This window comes from Chelonia mydas, chromosome 2 (genome assembly GCF_015237465.2).
Source record: "Chelonia mydas isolate rCheMyd1 chromosome 2, rCheMyd1.pri.v2, whole genome shotgun sequence".
In the NCBI taxonomy this organism is placed as follows: Eukaryota; Metazoa; Chordata; order Testudines; family Cheloniidae; genus Chelonia; species Chelonia mydas.
The window spans coordinates 149220885-149241352 of NC_057850.1; the positions used below are offsets into that span (position 1 = coordinate 149220885).

At 43.0% G+C, this 20468-nt stretch overlaps 1 protein-coding gene across 1 annotated transcript in view; it reads right to left on the reverse strand.

The window, feature by feature from the left end:
• Nucleotides 1-2213: 2213 nt before the first annotated feature.
• AHRR (aryl-hydrocarbon receptor repressor) overlaps nt 2214-20468 on the reverse strand; it is a 123545-nt gene continuing 105290 nt past the window's right edge. Inside the window, exons 8-10 of the mRNA XM_043538832.1 lie at nt 18744-18853; nt 17073-17211; nt 2214-6110 (exon numbers count right to left, since the gene is read on the reverse strand). Coding sequence (XP_043394767.1) covers nt 4991-6110; nt 17073-17211; nt 18744-18853 — 1369 coding nt within the window. The 3' untranslated portion in view covers nt 2214-4990. The remainder of the gene's footprint in view (nt 6111-17072; nt 17212-18743; nt 18854-20468) is intronic.

Genomic DNA, 20468 nt, shown 5'->3' on the forward strand with positions numbered 1-20468 from the left:
GGAAGAAAGCTGTACAGTTTAAAAGTGCTGTGTCTAAAACATTGTTTAATAATAGGTAAACTGTGAGTGCTCAGCCATTCACATTGTTTACCAATCAAACTTTCATTGGCTCCTTGACATTTTAATCTTCCATAACATTCCTGTTATAAAAGCGGTGGCAGTCCCATAGTGCAACAATGTCAGAAACTACCCTCTAGGGTAGGGGTTCTCAAACTTCATTGCACCGCGACCCCATTCTGACGACAAAAAATATTACATGACCCCAGTATGGGGGAATGAAGCCTGAGCCTGCCCGAGCTCTGCAGCCCCTGGCAAAGGGGACAAAGCCCAAGGGCTTCAGCCCCAGGGGAGGGGCCTGTAACCTGAGCCCCACCACACAGGGCTGAAGCCAAAGCCTGAGACCTGCTGCCCAGGGCTGAAGCCCTTGGGCTTTGGCTTCAACCCTGGGTGGTGGGGCTCAGGCTTCAGCTTCAGCCCCAGGTGGTGGGGCTCGGGCTTTGGCTTCTGCCCCAGCAAGTCTAACGCCAGCCCTGGCAACCCCATTAAAATGGGGTCGCAACCAGTGTTCCCTCTATGTTTTTACATCCATGTGTGGAATGAATTTTGTTATGTGCACCAATACAGAGGTGATGTGTGACACATCACCTTTGTATTGGTGCATATAACAAAATTCATGTGGTGGGGTGGGGCTGAGGGTTTCGGAGTGTGGGAGGGGGCTCAGGGCTGGGGCACAGGGTTGGGGTTCAGTGGGAGGGCTCTGACTGGGGGTGCAAGCTCTGGGGTGGGGCTGGGGATGAGGGGTTCAGGGTGCAGGAGGGGGCTCAGGTCTGGGGCAGAGAGTTGGGGTGTGGGAGGATGAGGGCTCTGGCTGAGGGTGTGGGCTCTGGGGTGGGGTTGGGGATGAGGTTCAGGGTGCAGAAGGGGGCTCAGGCCTGGGGCAGAGGGTTAGGTGCAGGGGGTGAGGGTTCTGGCTAGGGGTGAAAGCTCTGGGGTGGGGCCGGGGATGAGGTCTTGGGGTGTGGAAGGGGGTTCAGGCTGGGGCAGAGGGTTGGGATGTGGCGGGTGTGGGCTCTGGGGTGGGGCTGGGGGAGAGGCATCTGCATAATAGCTTAATAGGCTTAATAGGCAGCTGCACAGCCGTGCAGCTTAGAGGGAACATAGGTCACAAACCACTTTGGGGTCCCGACCCATAGTTTGAGAACTGCTGCTCTTGGGCTATTCTGTGCTTGATGAATGAGTAACTCCTATCAATTGTGGCAGGAAAGATGTCTGTACATCAAATACACTCCCATAGTGAGGGATTCTTACTTTGTTTTTTATTGTCTCTGTTAATATTTATTATTTGCAAATCATACTTTACACCAGTGGCTTACAAGAAACTGATCTTCATGTACTAGCTGTAACATTTACTTCCCCCTGTCCACAGAGAGGATAAAAGCTCTCCATAGACCCATTTGTTAAGATTGTTGTATGTGTGTGAAGATTTACAAGATTCCATTGATAAATACCGTATCCAGTTTCTGTGTTTGAGATATCTGATAACAGCTTAGCTGTAAACCAGTGGAGCAAATTCTAAGATGATGCAAGTTAATGTAAAGGAGTCTAATTTAGACTCTGACAAAGGAGTGTAAACTGGTGTAATTTACACACCTAGGAGCCTGAAGATGTTGGTTTACTTTAACTAACACATTTATATACCCTCCCATGAGTTGTTTTTCTTGCTACACTCCTGCCTCCTGGCATCTCAGCATGCAAATTATATCATTTTAGATTCCCTTACACTCAGTCTCAGTGGGCTTGAGCCTCTACTGCCTTGCACCTTCTGTATGTAGTGTAGTTGTAGCCATGTTGGTCCCAGGATATTCGAGAGACAAGGTGGGTGAGGTAATATCTTTCACTGGACCAATTTCTGTTGGTGAGACAGACAAGCTTTCGAGCTACAGTAGAACCTCAGCATTATGAACACCGGAGTTACATACTGACCAGTCAATCACACACCTCATTTGGAACAGCAATCAAGCAACAGCAAAGACAAAAAAAAAAAAAAGCAATTCTGCATAATACTGTGTTAAACATAAACTACTAAAAAAATAAAGGGGAAAGCTTAAAAAAAAGATTTGACTAGGTCAGGAAACTGTTTCTGTGCTTGTTTCTTTTAAAATAAGATGGTTAAAAGCAGCATTTTTCTTCTGCATAGTAAAGTTTCAAAGCTGTATTAAGTCAATGTTCAATTGTAAACTTTTGAAAGACCAACCATAACATTTTGTTCAGAGTTATGAACAACCTCCATTCCTGAGGTGTTTGTAACTCTGAGGTTCTACAGTACATAAAGAAAAAGAGCTCTGAGTAGTTTGAAAGCATTTCTCTCACCAACAGAAGTTGGTCCCATAGAAGATATTATCTCACCCACCTTGCACCTTCTGTCGTCATTTCCATCTAACCAAAGTAAGTGTAAAATGCTACCATTCTGACCTGGTAAAATTGATGCCCACTTTGCACAGATTTAAATGACTACCCAAGGTGCAAGGCAGTGGAGAATCAGGTCCAGTGGGTCAAATTCAGAGTTGATGTGTTAGGCAGGGTGTGAGTTACCTGTTGGTAAATGGGAGAGAGTCTAAGTAAGTTAGTCTAAAGCAGTCTAAAAAAAGTCTGTAGTCCCAGTCCTGGAACTTGTTCCATAAGAGCAGATCCTAGGGGCCACACAGAACCCCAGTAACTTCAGTGGGGGTCCACATGAATGGTCTGTGCAGAACAAGTTGCAGGATTGGGTCCTAAATTTAGGAAACATAAACACTGAGATCCAGATGGGGGCATGGATTACGCCATCTTTAGACTAAAATCTGAATTAGTCCCAAAATTGTTATTGTAAGAGTAGAGTATGAGGGCAAGATTGTCACCGTCTGTGCCAATGCAGGGATATTAGGGGGCACAAAGTGCCCCTTACTTCCCTGTGTGGCCTACCTGTATTGCAGATGAGAGAACGGGAGTGGGGCAGAGAAGTACATCCCTGCTGTACTTCTGGAGCAATGCAACTACATGCTGCCCCTTACTCAGGCCAGATTGATAACTGATGACAATCTCACCATTACTGACAAGCAGTTACTGAAATGAAAGCATTCTAATTAGTTGTAACACTTTGAATAAGAAAATGTTTACTCTAAGCTTTATAAAAATCACAAAAACATCTAACCATTTTCTTCATAATATGCCTTTTATATATGGGAAAGTGATTTAAAGTTGAAATAGTGCAATTTAAAAACAATAGTGCAGGAAGCGAACAATAAAAAACAAAATAGAAGTTGTAGATTGCATTATATTATTTTCAGCACAAGTAAATTAACTCAGCAACCTCTACATGAAAGAGACCTCGGGCAAAACTTTCACAAGCATGTAAGTGACTTAGGGCATTTCTACACTGCAATAAAAAATCCACTGCACTTAGTCTCAGAGCCTGGGTCAGCAGACTCAGACTTGCAGGATTTGGGCTGCAGGGCTAAAAATTGCAGTGTAGATGTTTGGGCTTGGGCTAGAGCCTGGGCTCTGAGACCCACCTCTCTTGCATGGTCTCAGAGTGCAGGATACAACCCGAACATCTACACTGCAGTTTTATAGCCCTGCAGCCCTAAGTTCCATGAGCCCGAGATCAGCTGATCTGGGCCAGTGGGTCTTTTATTGCCATGCAGATGTACTCCTAGGTGCTTTTGAAAAATTGTTCCCATAATCACCCGAAGACATGGGAACTAGTCATGAAGTCAGAGGACAGCATAGTGACCAATTAAAGGGACATCATCAAATTAAAAACATTTGTCTGATTTTTTTCCTATTAATTGTACACGTAACACAATTTTTGTAAGTGTATGAATTTGTGTGTCACCATCTCCCCTGTATAATGGATAATTAGTCAAATTTTCTTCTTTTTTATGTGGATCTTCCAAACAGCAACAGGGAAGAGATTAATATTTTTAATAGAGGAAATGTGACTGGTAAAACATAAAAATTGTCAGGATAACTAAAGAAGAGGTATAGTAACTGAAAATAATTGTAGCTTGTTTTTGTAAGGTGACTGGATTTTGAGTTAACAGATTCGTAGATTCCAAGACCAGACAGGACCATTGTGATCATCTAGTCTGACCTCCTGTATAACACAGGCCATAGAATTTCCCCTAAATAATTCCTAGAGCATTCCTGTTAGAAAAACATCCCAACTTGATTTCAAATTGCCAGTGATGGAGAATCCACCACAATCCTTTGAAATTACTCTCGCTGTTTAAAAATTTATGCCTTATTTTCCGTCTGTATTAGTCTACCTTCGACTTCTAGCCATTGGATCATGTTATGCCTTTGTCTGTTAGACCGAAGAGTCCAGTATTAAATGTGTGTTCCCCGTGTAGGTACTTATAGACTGTGATCAGATCACTCTTTAACCTTCTATTTGTCAGGCTAAATAGATTGAGGTCCCTGAGTCTATCACTATAATGGTCTTCCTTTAAATTAAGCAATTGTAGTTTGAGAAGCCCTTGCCTGAAGGTGATTAAATTTATGTGGGGAGAAGGCAATAGCTGAGAAACTAAAACTAAAAATATAAACCTTAGATTCACAGGTTGAAAGGCTGGTCTCAGTGAAGTGAATAGGAGTTTTGCCATTGACTTCACAGTGGGGCCAGGATTTCACCCACATCATGCCATGAACAATAGAACAAGGCAAGAGGAAGATATAGTTGTACATTAATAATGCATTCATATATTCAACAGATAAGAACGGAAGCTTGAAAAAGTTAAATTGGTACACCTAAAGGAGGTCTGAATTAGCACTTTGCCATGATATATGTGGTTTTACTTCACTCCATTTCCAAAGATCCCAAAGAGAGTAATATTTTTTTAAATCTTTTCCCTTTGGTTTTTAATTGTAGTTACTCATGTAGTCCACAGGAAGATAATCTACAATTTTGTCTTGTTTTTCAATATCATAAATATTCCAGATGCTACAAAATCTATTGTAAAAATGTACATTCGGTTGTTTTATGAGACACAGGACCTGGTAATGCATTTTCAGGGAAGATCATCTCTATTCCATCCTGCCCATTATCAGACAATGGTGGAGAATCCAAGGGTTCACGCTTGATTGTGTGAACCAAGCAGGGATTTTTAAACTCACATTGCATCTTAAAAATCTGGTTATTCTGCTCTTTCTCTTCTACTGAATTGGGGTTATAGAACTGATTGTAGAAGTCTGTAGGCTGAAAGTCATGGATGCTTTCCAAACATGCAGAGTTCTGGGGGCAAACCTGTGTCATCTCTTTGTTATGTAACCCTTTACATGGTCTGTTTATATTCATATTGTTGGTATGATTTGTTACAATGCATTGCCAATTGTGCGGTGTGTAAACACAGTGCGTTGGTTTTTGACAAGGAGACAGTTGCTCACTGAGGTCTGATTCTGTTTTAAGGTGCACCATGTTAGGGTAGCCAATCAGCTGCTTTTTCACCATACCATTCTCATCCAGCCAGACTCGACTTTGTGACATCATGTAGCTATCAGCTACATTTTCAGAATCAGAATCATATTCAGTTTTGATGGGAATATCTAGAGGAAATACTGTGTCATATAGAGCTTCTGGGTACATCAGTGGACGTTGTAATTTCACAGGATCTGTAGTGTAGTTCTCCACTGTAAATTGCTGTAAGCCTGAATAAGACTGGCAATTTTCTGTAGTACCCCAGTGGGAAGGACAGGTTGATGCTAAATTTAAAAGACTTTGATCTCTGTTACAGAATGGTCCAACTTTTCTGCTCGGACATGTATTCATGCGTTGATTTACAGAACAAGAACTTGATGAATTTTTTAAAGTCCAAATGTTGTTTGTGTTGCAGTTGTTTTGAACACCTAAAAGTAATGTGTTAGAATTGAGAGATTCCTCTTGCATGAAACATTTGTCATTTGTATTAGGTTCAAACTTCACTTTTATGCTATCCTGTTCATTTTTTACAGTTGTCCAGTTAAGATGCTTCATCTGTCCCAAAGTTTCAATGGCACAGTTATAGTTAAGTGCTTCCTTCTGTCCTTTCAAACTTGTGATGTTCTTTGGTACCTTCAGGTGCACATCTTCTTCCCTTTCAATAAAAGTAGAAAAAGTCAGTCAGTCAGTCAAGTGTTTCTAAAATATTTTTCCTGTACTGTGTGCTACCCATGTAGAATATAGAATGGAGTGCTATGATAGAGGTTTCATTCATATTTGTTTGGTGTGATTTGGATAATTCATCTCTCATGAGTAATGCAGGAATCTCATACCCATACCAATATAATCTTATAATGTATTCCATATTTATACTATGCACACACACAGTGCAAGGCCATCTCATTTAAACTACTGTATGCATGTTAAATTCCATTCCACTTTTGGTGTACATTTTACCATTACCTTAAATAAAATAGTAACAAGTTTTACTTTTATTATCTTTTTTATTAAAAAATCACCTAATGTTCTGGGCAGAAAAATGGTTTCAATATACAAAATGGTTTATTCAGCATAGTATATGAGTATATGGAATGGTTTCAATAGTGTGGAATAAAACAGAGTTCATAGTAGTTTAAATGAAATAGTACTACATAGTTAGGAACTTTTTGATTTAAGTGGTTTGAGTGAGAGCTGCAGAGGTGTGTTTTTTCAGAATAGTTTGTTTTAGGAGATGAAAGAAGTGCTCAGAGGAAGTGTCCAGACTAATATTCCCAAGCATTCGCTAATTTGGGTGTCTCCATTTTCATGTGTCCAACTTGAGACATCTTGTGCTTGATTTTCTGAGGCTCTGTGATCCCTTAGTTCTCATTAGCTACACCTGAAGCACACAAAATTAGTGATCATTTATGAAAAAATTGGCCTTAGCTTTTGGATAACAGGTATAGTCTTGTCTTGGGACTTATATTAATCAGAGAGGAAAGATGTGAGACTCTGAATCCAAGTTATTTAAGGTATAGAGCTGAACTTGTTTGGGGAAAAGTGGATATCAGAATTAGAAACTCAAAATGGAAGAGAGAGAAAACTGATGGGGATTTCAGAAGTTAGTTACTTAGCTCAATACTTCTAATTTTTTGTTTTGAGAATGGGTTCAGCATGTAAGTACAAGAATCCCCAGTAGGGGGAGCCCATGCTGTTATAATGTGGAAACTGTCCCATTACAACAAACATAGATTAAGGAGGGAGAAAGAAGTTGTAAGTATGTACTTATAATATTAATGGATTTCAACTCCCTGCTAAATATTATTAAAATTTTAAATTCTTAAAACACAACTAGCATGTTACTCTCTTGCAGAAATAACATCTCAGGAAGAAAGACAAGTATGATGCAGCAACAGCAGCTTTTAGAAATCAGTGAAAATTGGGGGTGTGCGGGGAAGTAACATCCAATGTAAAAAGTAAAGCAGAAGATGGGACTGTTCTGAAATAAAGCATGAAGACAAACATTATACTAAAGTATTTGTATATAAATAGGAGGAGAATGGGGAAAAGGATGCCATTTTATGGCAAACGAATTTACATTTCCAGCAAGCTACTGCAAGGCAGTATTGACAAGGCAGACCCCACCAGGCAGACCTGTGGGGCAAGGATGCAAGTGATGATGAACAAAATACAAAAACAGTGGGTATCTACTACAGCCCACCTGGTCTAGCTAGGGGAGAGTAAGAATGGAACTTCATGGACCAATGCTCATGGTACTCCATGCCACATGATTACCTTGCTCAATGGAGGTATTTAACTATCCACTGGGTAACAAAGGCATCCAAATATGAATCAAAGAGGTTCCTAAATTACACAGAAAACAAACACAAAAATAGAGACTTGAACAAGAAGAGAAGCCACCTTGGGTCTGCTTCTTAATGGTCCAATTCATTCCCTGGACTGGAGTAACAGATGGCAGGAGACTGTGGGAGAGGGATTCCCTGGGGAGAGATGGGGTTTCTCTCTTCATAGGCAAGATTATGAGATCTACCCCCTACAGCTGAAAGATGTCTAGAAATTCTTCTGGGGCATATGCAGGAAGCAAGAGCTATCTGTATAGAGGCCCACTACCTCCTCTCCTGCTTCCCAGCCCCGGGACACCCAAAGCGGGGAAAGATACAGCTCATATTGTTATAAGTGGGGTTAAACCTTATTACGGGTTGTTTTAAAACCTAATCGAAATTGATGTGTGAACATACCCTTCACTTAAGATAGTTGTGGGACAGTTAAGGGGCCACATCCAAAAGAAGGGCTAATAGAGCCCACCCAGGAGTTTTGGATTGCGTAGGCAGAGTGGCTTTTTGTTGAGTGTTGTTTTTTGTGTGTGCACATTCATATGTGTACACATGGGAAGGGAGAACACACAGAAATTAGGGACAGATAAGAACACAGAGAAAGGCAGAGGCAAAAAACAACAAAGCCAACCAATAGCTGAAGAACAGAGTGCAACCCTGGAGAAAGCTAGAGAGTTTTTGGCTAAAGAGATAAGAAGATATCTCTGTGAGATAAGAAACTACTCCTTTTGTTCTTGGTTCCTCCTGCATTTGGAGAAGCAGGATTTTGTACATTGTTTATAAATAAACAAGATTGCATCAAAGAAACTATCAGACTGCATCAAGTTCTGCTTCCAGCTGGAAAATTCCTAGGGCTCTAAACTTTGACTAGCTGCACAGGTCGGAAATGAGTAACACTGATGTGAGGAGTGAGATCCAGTTTCCAAGGAGTGAGACTGTGAGCTGGTATTCCTGCTGAACCAAGATAGAACAAATAATGGAGGTGCTTGTAGAGATCAAAAAAGGTCATCAGGAATTATAACAGGACTAAAATGATTTAAAACAAGACCTGAAACAGGGGCTGGAGGCTTCACAACAGGGATTAAAGGAGCATCTGGAGGTTTACCAGAAAGAGCTCAAAGATGACTTGCAGGCGGAGGTGAGAACTCTGTTGGAGCAACAACTACAAAGCATCTGGACAGATTGGGAATTCCAGCTGCAATACTCCCAGTCTGGAATGGTAAAATGGATTGGTGAGGTGACCAGCAATCTGACTGACATAGTTTTCTGACATAGACCAGAAGTTTTTCCATAAAACAATGAAGACCAAGCAAGCTATAGCTAATCTGGAATTTGCTAATTGAGATGAGCTGGATCAAGGATTTATGGATTTAAAAATTCAGCTCCAGAAGGAAATTAAAGGGTGACTGACTACAGTGGAAAGTGGCCACATGGATGAGGAATTGGGCCAGCGAGAGGAATTGGGTAAGACCGGACATTTTCAGCTGTTTTCTATCCTGTTTGTAACCCACGGGGCCCAAAAGGGAGAGACTGGGGGGTTGTCCCAGCTCAAATAATGAAAAAACTCAGTATCTTTCAGGGCAAAATTCTGGGAGACTTATTTGGCTCAATTCAACATGATAGCTCAAATTAATGACTGGGTGGAGGGACAGAAAGGCTGGGCCCACAGAACCCTTACCATAGCAATTTGATGGGAGTCACTAGCAAGTCTGGGGTTTCATGGACCAATGCTGCTTTCTATTCATGTTGCATCCCCAGATGTACACCTCTGACCCGGCCAACATGGGCTTGGTAATCTGCCTGCTGGTGGGGGAGGTGTTGGACTGGGCCTCCCCCTTGCTGGAGAGTAACAGCAGTTTTGTCAAATTGGAACACCTTCCTCCAATCTATATGAGCGATCTTCAATGACCCACCTTGTGCACATTTAGCCAAGGCTGCTCTAAGGAAATTCTGGCAGTGGCAGGGTAACTGTTGCTTACTCTGTGGCCCATTTCCATCATCTCATTGTGGCCATGGAGTGAAACAAGGCAGTGCAGCAGTACCAGTTCTGGTGGGGTCTGCAGGAGAAAATCAAAGATGAACTGGCCCACATGGAGATGCCCATGGGTCTGGACACCTTCACTGACCTTGCCGTCCACATAGATACTCAGTTACAGGAATGAAGGGAGGAAAATGAGGGTCCCTCCAGCCCCCATCCACGTACTATTAACCAGTGCCTGTTTCATCTGCTGAACCAGTGCAGGTGGATCTGGCTTGTTGACAGCTCACCCCTGTCCTGTGCAAGCTCCAAGGAACCCAGGAAATGAATCACTTCAGGGTCAGTAAGGACTGCCCTGGGCTGTGTGAAGAAAGAATTCCCCTGCACTTCAGTCCTGACTGGGACATGCACCCAGCTCCATCCAGGGGCTTCCCACTTGCAGGTGCCTATCTGGCTGCGCATCCCTGGAGATCCCCAATGGATTCCCATCTAATGAACCCTCATTGATTCAGGAGCAGCTGACAGTTTCATAGATGCAGCGATAACCCAGGCCCTGCAGATTCCTTTGTGACACAAAGCCACTCTGGACCTATGGAAAATATTGATGGCTCCCATCTGTCTTCAGGACTAGTGATTGAGGATACAGTCCACCTGGAAGCCATTATCCAGGAGCACTAAGAAATATTTCGATTCAGCATCATTCAATCCCTGCACTTCCCTCTGATTCTTGGCTTCTCTTGGCAGACTCTTCATAATCACCTCCTTCATTGGTAAGAACAGGAGGACAGTTTCCCTTCAAAATTCTGTCAGCAGTATTGTCAGAAACAAACCAATATTGCCCCAGCACTCGGGGGCTTCAGGCAGGGATGATCACCAAAGTAGGGATGCCCATCAACTCTACTTCAGAACTCCACCTTAAATATCATGACTATGCCAAAGTGTTTGAAAAGAAGATCACAGATACCCTCCCTCTACATCAGGACTGTGACTGCCCCCACAGAATTGCAGCTGGGAGTGTAAATACCATTTGGGTGGATTTATGCCATGTCAGAACCTGAGCTAGCTGCACTAAGTAAATACCTCCAGGAGAACCTGGCTGGAGGGGTCATCCTCAAGTCAACCTCACCAGCTGGTGCACTGGTCCTTTTCATCGAGGGCAAAAAAATGGCAGTTTCCAACTCTATGTTGACAACTGAGCCTTAAACCAAATAATGATCAGGAACCGGTATCCTCGACCCCGATTCCAGAATTACTGGACAGTGTAGGGGCCACATGTCAACAAACTGGACCTCTGGTAAGCCTTCAACTTCATGTGCATCAGGGCTGGGAACGAATGGAAGACTGCCTTCCGAACCTACTACAGCCACTTTGAATATTTAGTGATGCCATTAGGGCTGACAAATGTGCTGGCAAACTCCCAACATTTTATTAACAATGTGTTACGAGACATATTGGATTGTGCGCCATGGTCTGTCTGGACTATATATTGGTGTTTTCAGACAATGCTGAACAACACACCATTCATGTCTGAACTGTTCTGGAGAGGCTACAATGGTCTTTATGCCAGGCTCCAGAAGTGTGCATTTGACCAGGTCTCCCAAGAGTTCTTGGATTTTATCCTGTTCCTAGAGGGAATCACGATGGACCTACACAAACTCCAGGCTGTCCATGGCTGGGCAGCTCCCCACAATATATATGATCTACAGTGTTTTTTGGGTTTAGCAAATTTCTATTGATGGTTTATTCCAAAATTTTTGAAGCAAATTGCACCCCTCACCATGGCTCCCATATTGGCCCACCCAGATGTTACGCAAGCTTTTGTTGGAATTCAGCTCCAGCCTAATTCTCTCCTAAAAACACAGGCCTGAACAAGTAATGCTCCCACATACCTATTACTTTAGAAAACTTACCCCCAGACAGCATAACTACAAGATCCTAGATAAAGAACTTCTGGCAATCAAAATCATCTTTGAGGAGTGGTGACATTACTTAGAATGGACTCATCTCTCAGTCCAAATATTTACCAACCATAAAAACCTGGAGTATTTCTGCAGGGCTAAGGCCCCGAACCAAAGACAGCTCCAGTGGGCCTTGTTCGTCTCACAATTCAGCTTTACCATGACATACTGCCCCAGGACTAAAAATGGCAAAGCCAATGCCCTGCCCCAAAAGGGAGAATATAGTACCAGCCCACGACACCTCAGCCAGCAACTGACCCACATTCTCAAGCCTTGAAACTTTCTTAATGCAACTCTCTGCCACTATCCATTCTGTCTCTGCCTCGGGGATTCCGACCAATGAACTGGCTGATATAAACAAAGAGTCGCACGACACCTGGGAAGTAACCACCTTTGCGAATAACTGTATTTATATTCCCCTGGGTCCAGCAAGAGTGGCTGTTGTACAGTTAAGCCATGACTCCCCACTGATCAGACACTTTGGGTGCTCTAAGAGCCAAGTGTCCTTCTTCTTCTGCTGGCCTCAAATGTGCCTATGACAATCTGTACCAACTATGTTCACCCCTTTTACAAGACTATGATAAATTTTGTATGAAGTACAGCTTGTGAGGTTTCATTTGAAAACTCATAATTTGCTGATCATTGTTGTCCTGGTAAAATATGTGCAGCAACATTGTATGTAAAGTTATAAAATTCTATGGTATAACATTACTGAGACATGTTCCCAGTTTAGAAAAGCATCCACAAACCAATTCCTCGGAAACAATAGATAAACTGATGCCTCAGCCAGATGACAATGAAATTAAATGAACTATCACCTTGTTAACTGGCAGGAAAAAGCGTGTGAGTGAAAAATTTACATCTTGGCAAAGAAACAGTTTCCCACAGACTTCCTGTCTCCTAAACTCCAGCTGGAGATGATTCTCAAAGAAGAAGAAAAGTATAAGAATGGGGAACAGATGACCCAAGTTATCCCTCCTTTTTTCCTCTACCCTTGGCAGCCACAACACCTGAGGAACAAAGAAACAGCTTTGGACTGAGGGAGGGATCCTGTCTGAAAGGATTTCAGCCAGTAACACTGCTGATGCCTGGCATGAGAGAGACTTTTGCTTTGAATTTACTTAGCTGCTTGTTACATATTAGTTGCATTTTACCTTTTATTTCTTTGTTACCAATTTTGACTTTTATGCCTCATTACTTGTAATCGCTTAAAATCTATCTTTCTGTAGTTAATAAACTTGTTTTATTGTTTTATCTAAACCAGTGTGTTTGGACTGAAGTGTTTGGGAAAATACATTTGAGATAATAGAATTTGTGTATCATTTTCTATTAATAAAATGATGTACTTTATATGAGCTTGTGTTTTCCAGGAGAGGGCTGGGCTGTACAAGAAACACATTTCTGGGGGAAAATCTGGGACTGGGAATTTGCTGTTGTTGTTCTGCAGTGTAATTCAAGAGTGGCTGTCCATAGCATTCATAGTGTATAGCTGGGAGCAATTTACATGCTGGAGGCAGAGTGTGAGCAGACCAGGAGTGGTTACTCTCACAGCGAAGCAGTGTAAAAGGCACCGAAGGGTGGAGAATTGAGAGAACACAGTTGTTCAGCAGTCCAGATTGTATCCTGGGTAATGTCACAGTGCCCCACAATGCAGGCATTCACTGCTTCCTGCGATGTATGCACCTCTATCAAGGAACTAAACCATGAACGCTGCAACTTTCTCCAACCTCTGGAAACCCCATCCTGACCCCAAACAGCCATTGCCTTAGTTTTCATCATGGAATTACCAGATTTGGACTGTGGTAGACCACTTTGCCAAGAGGGCCCACTTAATTCCTTGCACTGGTCCACCCTTTGCTGTGGAAACTGCCCAGCTATTGATAAACCACATAGTCAGTCTCCATGGCCTCCCTGATCATGTTACCACCAATCAAGGGCCACAATTCACTTCCCGGTTCTAGCGTGAAACTATGTTACTGAGGATCCATACATACCACACCTCCACCTACCATCCCAGTTGAACAGCCAGAGAAGGTGAATCAGATCCTTGAACAGTACCTGCAATGCTATGTCAATTATCACCAGGATGATTGGTCCTCACTTGGTCTATGTGGAGTTTGCATATAATAATGCACACCAGGCATCCATGGACCCAAGTCCCCCACCCTTTTTTTTGCACTGACTCTGGGTACAACCCTGAATTTCACCGAAGCTACCCAAGACCTCCTCTAACCTGACCACCTCAGATCAGTACAATGGATCCATGAAATCCAGGAGGAAGTGAGGAACACCTCGAAAAAATGAAAGACTACTAATGGCACACATATATCAGCCTCATTAGCAGAGCCCTACGTGTTCAGTGAGACAAAAGTATGGCTCTCGACAGAGAACCTTCGCATGGACAGACTCTCTAGTAAGTTTGACTACCAATTCCTTGGCCCCTATCAAATCTGGCAACAACTTAATCTGGTTCCCTTCAAGCTCCACCTACCTCAATCCCTTAGAATCCACCTGGTGTTCTATGTATCACTCCTAAAACCATTCTCAGAGAATTCATTTCCCCACAGGACCCCTCCCACCAGTGCGTATACAGGGCATGAAGAATACATCATTCAGAAAGTCTTAGGTGCCAAACTGAAATGAGGTAGGCTCTAGTATCTAATTGACTGAGAGGCCTATGGCCTTGATGGGTGGACCTGGAGCCAGCAGAAAATCTTCATGCCCCCACCCAGGTATGAGCCTTCCACAGGAACCACCTTGAGAAACCTGGACCAATGTTGCCCAGTGGATGTCTCTAGGGCATAGGGTGGTGTCACGACCCATGGGTCTCAAACCTGGGTCTGCAGGATTCCTGGCCGGGGCGGGACGACGACACATCATGCTCCAGTCTTCCACTTGATGCTTACTGGCATCAGCTAGAACTGGGACTCCTTGAAGCCCACTTTAGATAGAAGGCTCCAGCCCTGGGTCCCAACTGGTGGAACACCACTGTGCCAGATTGACCCGCTCCCCCTATTTAAGCAGGAAGGAGGAAAAGGAAGCTGCCCATATGGTTGGGCTCCACCCTGGTTCATAGTGCTCACCCAGCTGTTGTATCTTGAGCCTGACCTCGGGTTTCTTAAATTGCCCTTCATGGTATCTGACACTCAGCTCCTGACCTCCTTGTTTTGAACCCCAGCTGTCATGAGGATCTGCCCCCACCCTACACATACCACTAGGCCCAGCCACCTATATTCCTGCCCTGACAGTCTGACTGAAAGACACTGTAAGTTTATACCATTTGTAATTTTTTAAATTATTTCTTTTTTTTTCTGTTTGGGATGGATTATTAGATGGCACCTTTTAGGCCTCATCCTGATGATGGGGAGAAGCTGAGATTGCGGATGCTGTTATGAGCTGGGTTAAACCTTGTTATGTCTTTAGTTAAAAACTCATTGAAATTGATGTGTAAATGTGCCGGGCGCTTAAGATAGTTGTGAGGCAGCTAAAGGGCTACTTCTAAAACACGACATGACAGAGTGCAAACAGGTGAGCCTGCACTCTGATCACTCAGATATGAATTAGTTCCCCTGGGGAAAACTGATGGGGGGAATTAGTTAATCAGGCTGGCCAGCTGAGCCAATTACCCCACCAGCCCAAGGCTGATAAGAAGAAGCAGAGGAAGGAAGCGTAAAGGGGAGAGAGGGAGGAACAGGGGTAGCTGAGCTTAGCCACACAGAGGCTCAGAGTAGGGAGTCTTCTGTTCCCCTCAGGCCCTGATGAGAGGGCCAAAAGCTAGGTTAACAATGTAAATAGACTGTTGCATGGGGATGGCTGTGAAAAAGGTGGAAGGAACTTTTAAAATAAAAAGATATGGTGAAGGCACCACCACTGGAGTTCGTGCAGTTTCTGTGGGGAGAAGGCGGGAGAGGAGCCACATTCCATGACACAAGGCCTAACAGAGCACCTAGGAGTTTTGGATTATGTGGGCAGAGGGGCTTTTTGCTGAGTATTGTTTTGTGTGTGCGTGCGCACAGGCAGGAAAGACGAACACACAGAAACTGAAGACAGGTGAGAACAGAGAGAGGGACAGAGGCAAAAAGCAACAAAGCCAAGGGGCAACAGTCTAAATACAATTTTCACAGTGAGAGGGGGTTCTGTGCACATCTCCTGGCCCTGCACCCAGTCCACCCACTCTCTACCTCCTTCCTCAGCACAGACTGCAGAGAGGCCTCCTTAAGGTCCATGGCGGGGGTGGTGGTGTAAGAGACCATGCCAGAAATATGGCTGAGCCTTTTTTGTGGAGAAGAGGGGAGATCTACATAGACAGGGTCTGGTCCCTCTATGTACAGTTCTATGGGCAGTCTGAGCAAATAATAGAGAACATGTGAATAGGGAGGCTTATATTGATAGGAATAAGAAATGGGTTCCGAAGATGGGCACAGATTCTACTCCCAGTGGAATCTATACCATTTGCATTGAACACAAGCTTCCCTATTTACATCATCCCAGAAAATGTTTAAAGGGTGAGATTCAAGGATACTTTATAATCCCTGCCTCTGACAACATCATTCAGCTATCAGCCATAAAGAGCAAGAAATGACCGTGGTTCCCAGATATTACAAAATAAGAAGACACTGGCAACCAAGGGGACAGTGAAGGCTTCCTGCAGCACACTCTGCTGGTTGCTGAGAAGAGCCTCCGTCATAGTTTTTCTTGTTCTGAGTGTGTTCCCCATACTTCAGAAGGCCAGTACCATCCCAAAATCTATAGCCACAAAAGAGAATATTGTAGTCCAGAGCTGGATTGACTCCCAGTTGATTCTAAGCCATAAATGGGAGGATTGAAGGTCTTAAGAATTGGGAGTTATGAAAGTCAAGTGGTAGAAAGTTATTTGCATGAACTTTCCTTCCCATCAGCTGTCTAGTAGTCTACTGAAGGGATGATTTGTTTAGGGGGTTATTTTGGCTTCCATGAGAGGCTCTTCTTGCTGCCAAATGATCCAACCTACTGTGGAGACAGGATCTGTGCACCTCTAGGAACTGCCTCTTTGAAGAATACAAATATTGTGTTGAGTAAGGCCCACTGAAAGGGCTTGTGAAGTCAGTCGTCATTCATCTTAGGGTTTTGCACTAGTGGCCGTTACAATAGTACCTGAGTGCTTCCCACATAAATTATACTGGCAAAGTGACGTCTCTAATGAAATTAGGCACTCTTGAAAATCCTACCTATGTGATTTCGGAGCCCAAGTCTCATTGACTTTCAGTGGGAATTGTGCTCCTAAGACACTTAAGTGCTTTGGAAAGTCCTACTTTTGGTGAATAGTGTCTTTATCTTTCAGAACTACAGGAAAATGTAAATATACTTACTTTAGAGCTTGCTGTGAGGCAATGACGTATTCTGAACAGCCAGTCCTGTACAGAACTTGAGTATTAGCTTGTACCCAGACCCAGTGATCTTCATTTGTTAGTACTTTGAATAGAGAAATGCCATTTTCTCCATTGTTTGCTATAAAAATTAAAAGAAAATATATTCTAGTGCAAACAATTTTAATATTAGTTTTATATAACCTAATAAACTACTGGACACTCACAAATATGCGTGGTGTCCTTAGTATCTGTTACACAGAAAAGTGCAAGTCAGAATGTGTTATGGCTAAGATTAACTAGGCAAATTACAGGCAAGAATGCACACTGGAAAAAAGATTAAATGTTCAATTTGCAAACACTTAAACTGTAATCAGTGAGATTTTGCACTATCATCAGTTCAGTACAGGTTTTGCCTGTCTAATAATGAAAGATTCAAGAGAAACTAGACAGTGAAAGTGGCTGTGATAGAGAACTTGTATTAAAGACAGTACAATTTCAAGGTTTCAAGCCTGTACAAAAAAGAAGTTAATAGAGTTATCTGTATAGGGAAGCGGGAGAAGGGAAGGCTTGAGGAGAAATAACTCAAAAGTCAAAAGTCAGCAAAGAGGATTACTAAATTCTTACATTTTATATTAAACACCCTGCCAATTTGTAAAAGACAGCTATAGCAGATCATAGATTCTCACAGTAGTGTAAGTCCCAACCATTCAGAAATCATGAGTCAGGTTACCAAAACACAAATAAACAAAAACAAAACCCATAAAAAAACCAATACATTTTCATTGCTTTTTATTTGCTGTCTGGTTTTGCACCTTTAGGGTACACTCACATCATGTTTTCAAGCTTTTTGCTTCAACCATGAGAAACCTCTCTTTGTTTTTAATGAATGCTAAGACTTTACACATTGCAGTGGGGCAGATCTACCAACCCCACTCAGGAGAGGGTTAAAGAGCTCCTCTGGGCACAATCAGCTGCAACCCGGCCACCTGTAAGGAATGTCAAGCCTTGAGGGGGGTGGGTCCTTAAAAAGGAGACTCCCTGCTCAGTGCAGCCTGTATGGCACTCTGAAGGAGCAGGACTGCATCCCAGAGCTCTCCAGGCTCTGGAAGAAGGGGTTACTGACTAGGGAAACTACTTGAGAGCCTTGGCCAACCTGCCCCCCTGAGAAAAGAGAAGGGCTGATACCTTTCTCTTCAGCTTTCCAAAGGCCTTTCATGGCTGCGGAAGCATAGTGACTTTTTGTTTGGACTACTTTAACCTTCCCCACACAAGAGGGGCTGACATCTCAGCTAGTACAGCTGGAGGGCTGTGCCCCGGCAGCTGAGGCAGGATCAATGCCCACCCTTTCCCCAGGGAGCACTAGAGATGTATAGCCTACTATATCTGTAATCACATGAATCTGGGTGCTGGAGCTTTAAGAAAACACACTTAATATCACAAAACTTGTGATAAAATTATGAGAACTGGTAACATTGTATTTCTAGGCAGCTAGTATTGACACCATAATCTAGCCATTCTCTATCTCATATTTGATGAATCTACATCACAATAGCAGACAATAGAAAAATGGGAAATTGGGACTAAAAGATGGAAAACTTAAATTGGGGGGGTGGGGGGAGGAAGAGTGTCTCCATAAACTGTCAGTAATGCAGAATTATTACAACCTGATACCTTTGATCTGGTTTTCAGCATTTTGTAACACATTAGTGAAAGCTGCACCTTCATGGTAACTTGTTCTTCCTTGTAATTCTGTTTCACATAGACCTGAAATAGCTTTTGAACTGCAGAGGACAGACAATGTGAAAATATTTGGTCAGTGAATGACAATTCAGCTAAGGGCAAACACACAAAACTGTGTAAGACATGACTTTTAAACTAGCAAACATGTATTAAGTAATTATGGTTTGAATGTGTGATAATTAAAATTAAATGTTTGCCAGTAATTGCTGGATCATATGAATTTCCAATCCAGTGTTGGACTGGAATACTGTACATACTGTAAAGAAAAAATATGATTAAGAATGTTCTGCTCAGTACTTATTTCCTGGAATAACAACATTTAGATTGGATTGAAAAAAATGGTAATGTTTCCATTCAATTCTATTCCATTAGATTCTTATACAACCAAGGTATCTGAGTGTTAGCATTAAAGATAAATGCTAGCAAATGGGCTTCAACATGTAGCAAGAATCATCACAGAGTTTAGATTTATAATCAGTCACAGTCTTTATTTTTAAATGCATTTTAGAGCTTGTGATTCGTGCCAAACTGACTTCACTGGATTCTAAGGTGATGTCTTCACTGCACAGTTAACTTGGGCTGTTACCTGGGTTTTAGCCAACCCCCTCCCCCATCCCTCACTCCCCGCATCCACACAGAAAAACCTTTAACATAGGTTTGAAGATGCGTTAAGCCTAATTTACCTGGCTGGGGGTACAGGTTAGAGCCCAGGTTCTGCTTTACCTCAGTGGGAAACCTGCCCACTTTGCAATGAAGACACAGGCAAAAGTCACTTGAGTGCTGATAGTCCTCCAGTGCCTTCCCACAATTCCCCGTGAAGGACAGGTAAGTTATCCAAAAAGCTGACACAATTGATTGGGAAAGAATCCTAGATGGGGTTCTCAAACAAATTATTACATGGCCTCAGAGTGTGGCAACCAACTCTTGCTGGTGGCTGCTCTGACAATTTTTCCTAAAATACTTACTTAACTTTAGGAAAAACATATAAATATGCACATACACATGCACAAATCATTATTTTTTATGTTGAATTTTTTGCAGACTCTATAATAAAAAATATGTACAGTTGTCTCTATTCTTTACTGTACCTAAACAGATTAGAAACACAAATAAGGTGCTTTGAACATTCTTGTCTTTTTTCTCGTTGTTTCTTTTGCTTTTTTGGTTGCTTTAAGACTTGATAGCTAGTAAGTCTGCTGTGAAAAGTGATATTAACACACATACAAATATCACTTTTCACAGCAGACTTACTCAGCCCCAGAAAGCCCAGGGACAAATTAAACCCTAGGTGGGGATGGAGGCAGTGGGAGCCAGGGGCAATGGGACACTGGGCGAGACAGCAAGGGTCAGGGGTGATGGGGGGTGTGGTGAGCTCAGGGCCAGAGCCTGCCACTGCATAGCCAGGAAACGGAGCCTGAAGCCCTACGTGCAGGGGACGGAGCCTGAAGCCCCATGGCTGGAACCTGCCACCCACTACCCCAGGGCTGAAGCCTGACCCCACCAACCCCAGGAAGGTAGGGAACTCACACTGGTTGTCTGTTCCTCCAGCTTTTGTGTCTTCAGAGGGGGGGAAGGGCCCAACCACTGCTGCAGGCCACAGGGGAGGAGCTGCTGCTTCCTCCCTCCCAATCACCATCTAGGAGGCTGTGGCCACAA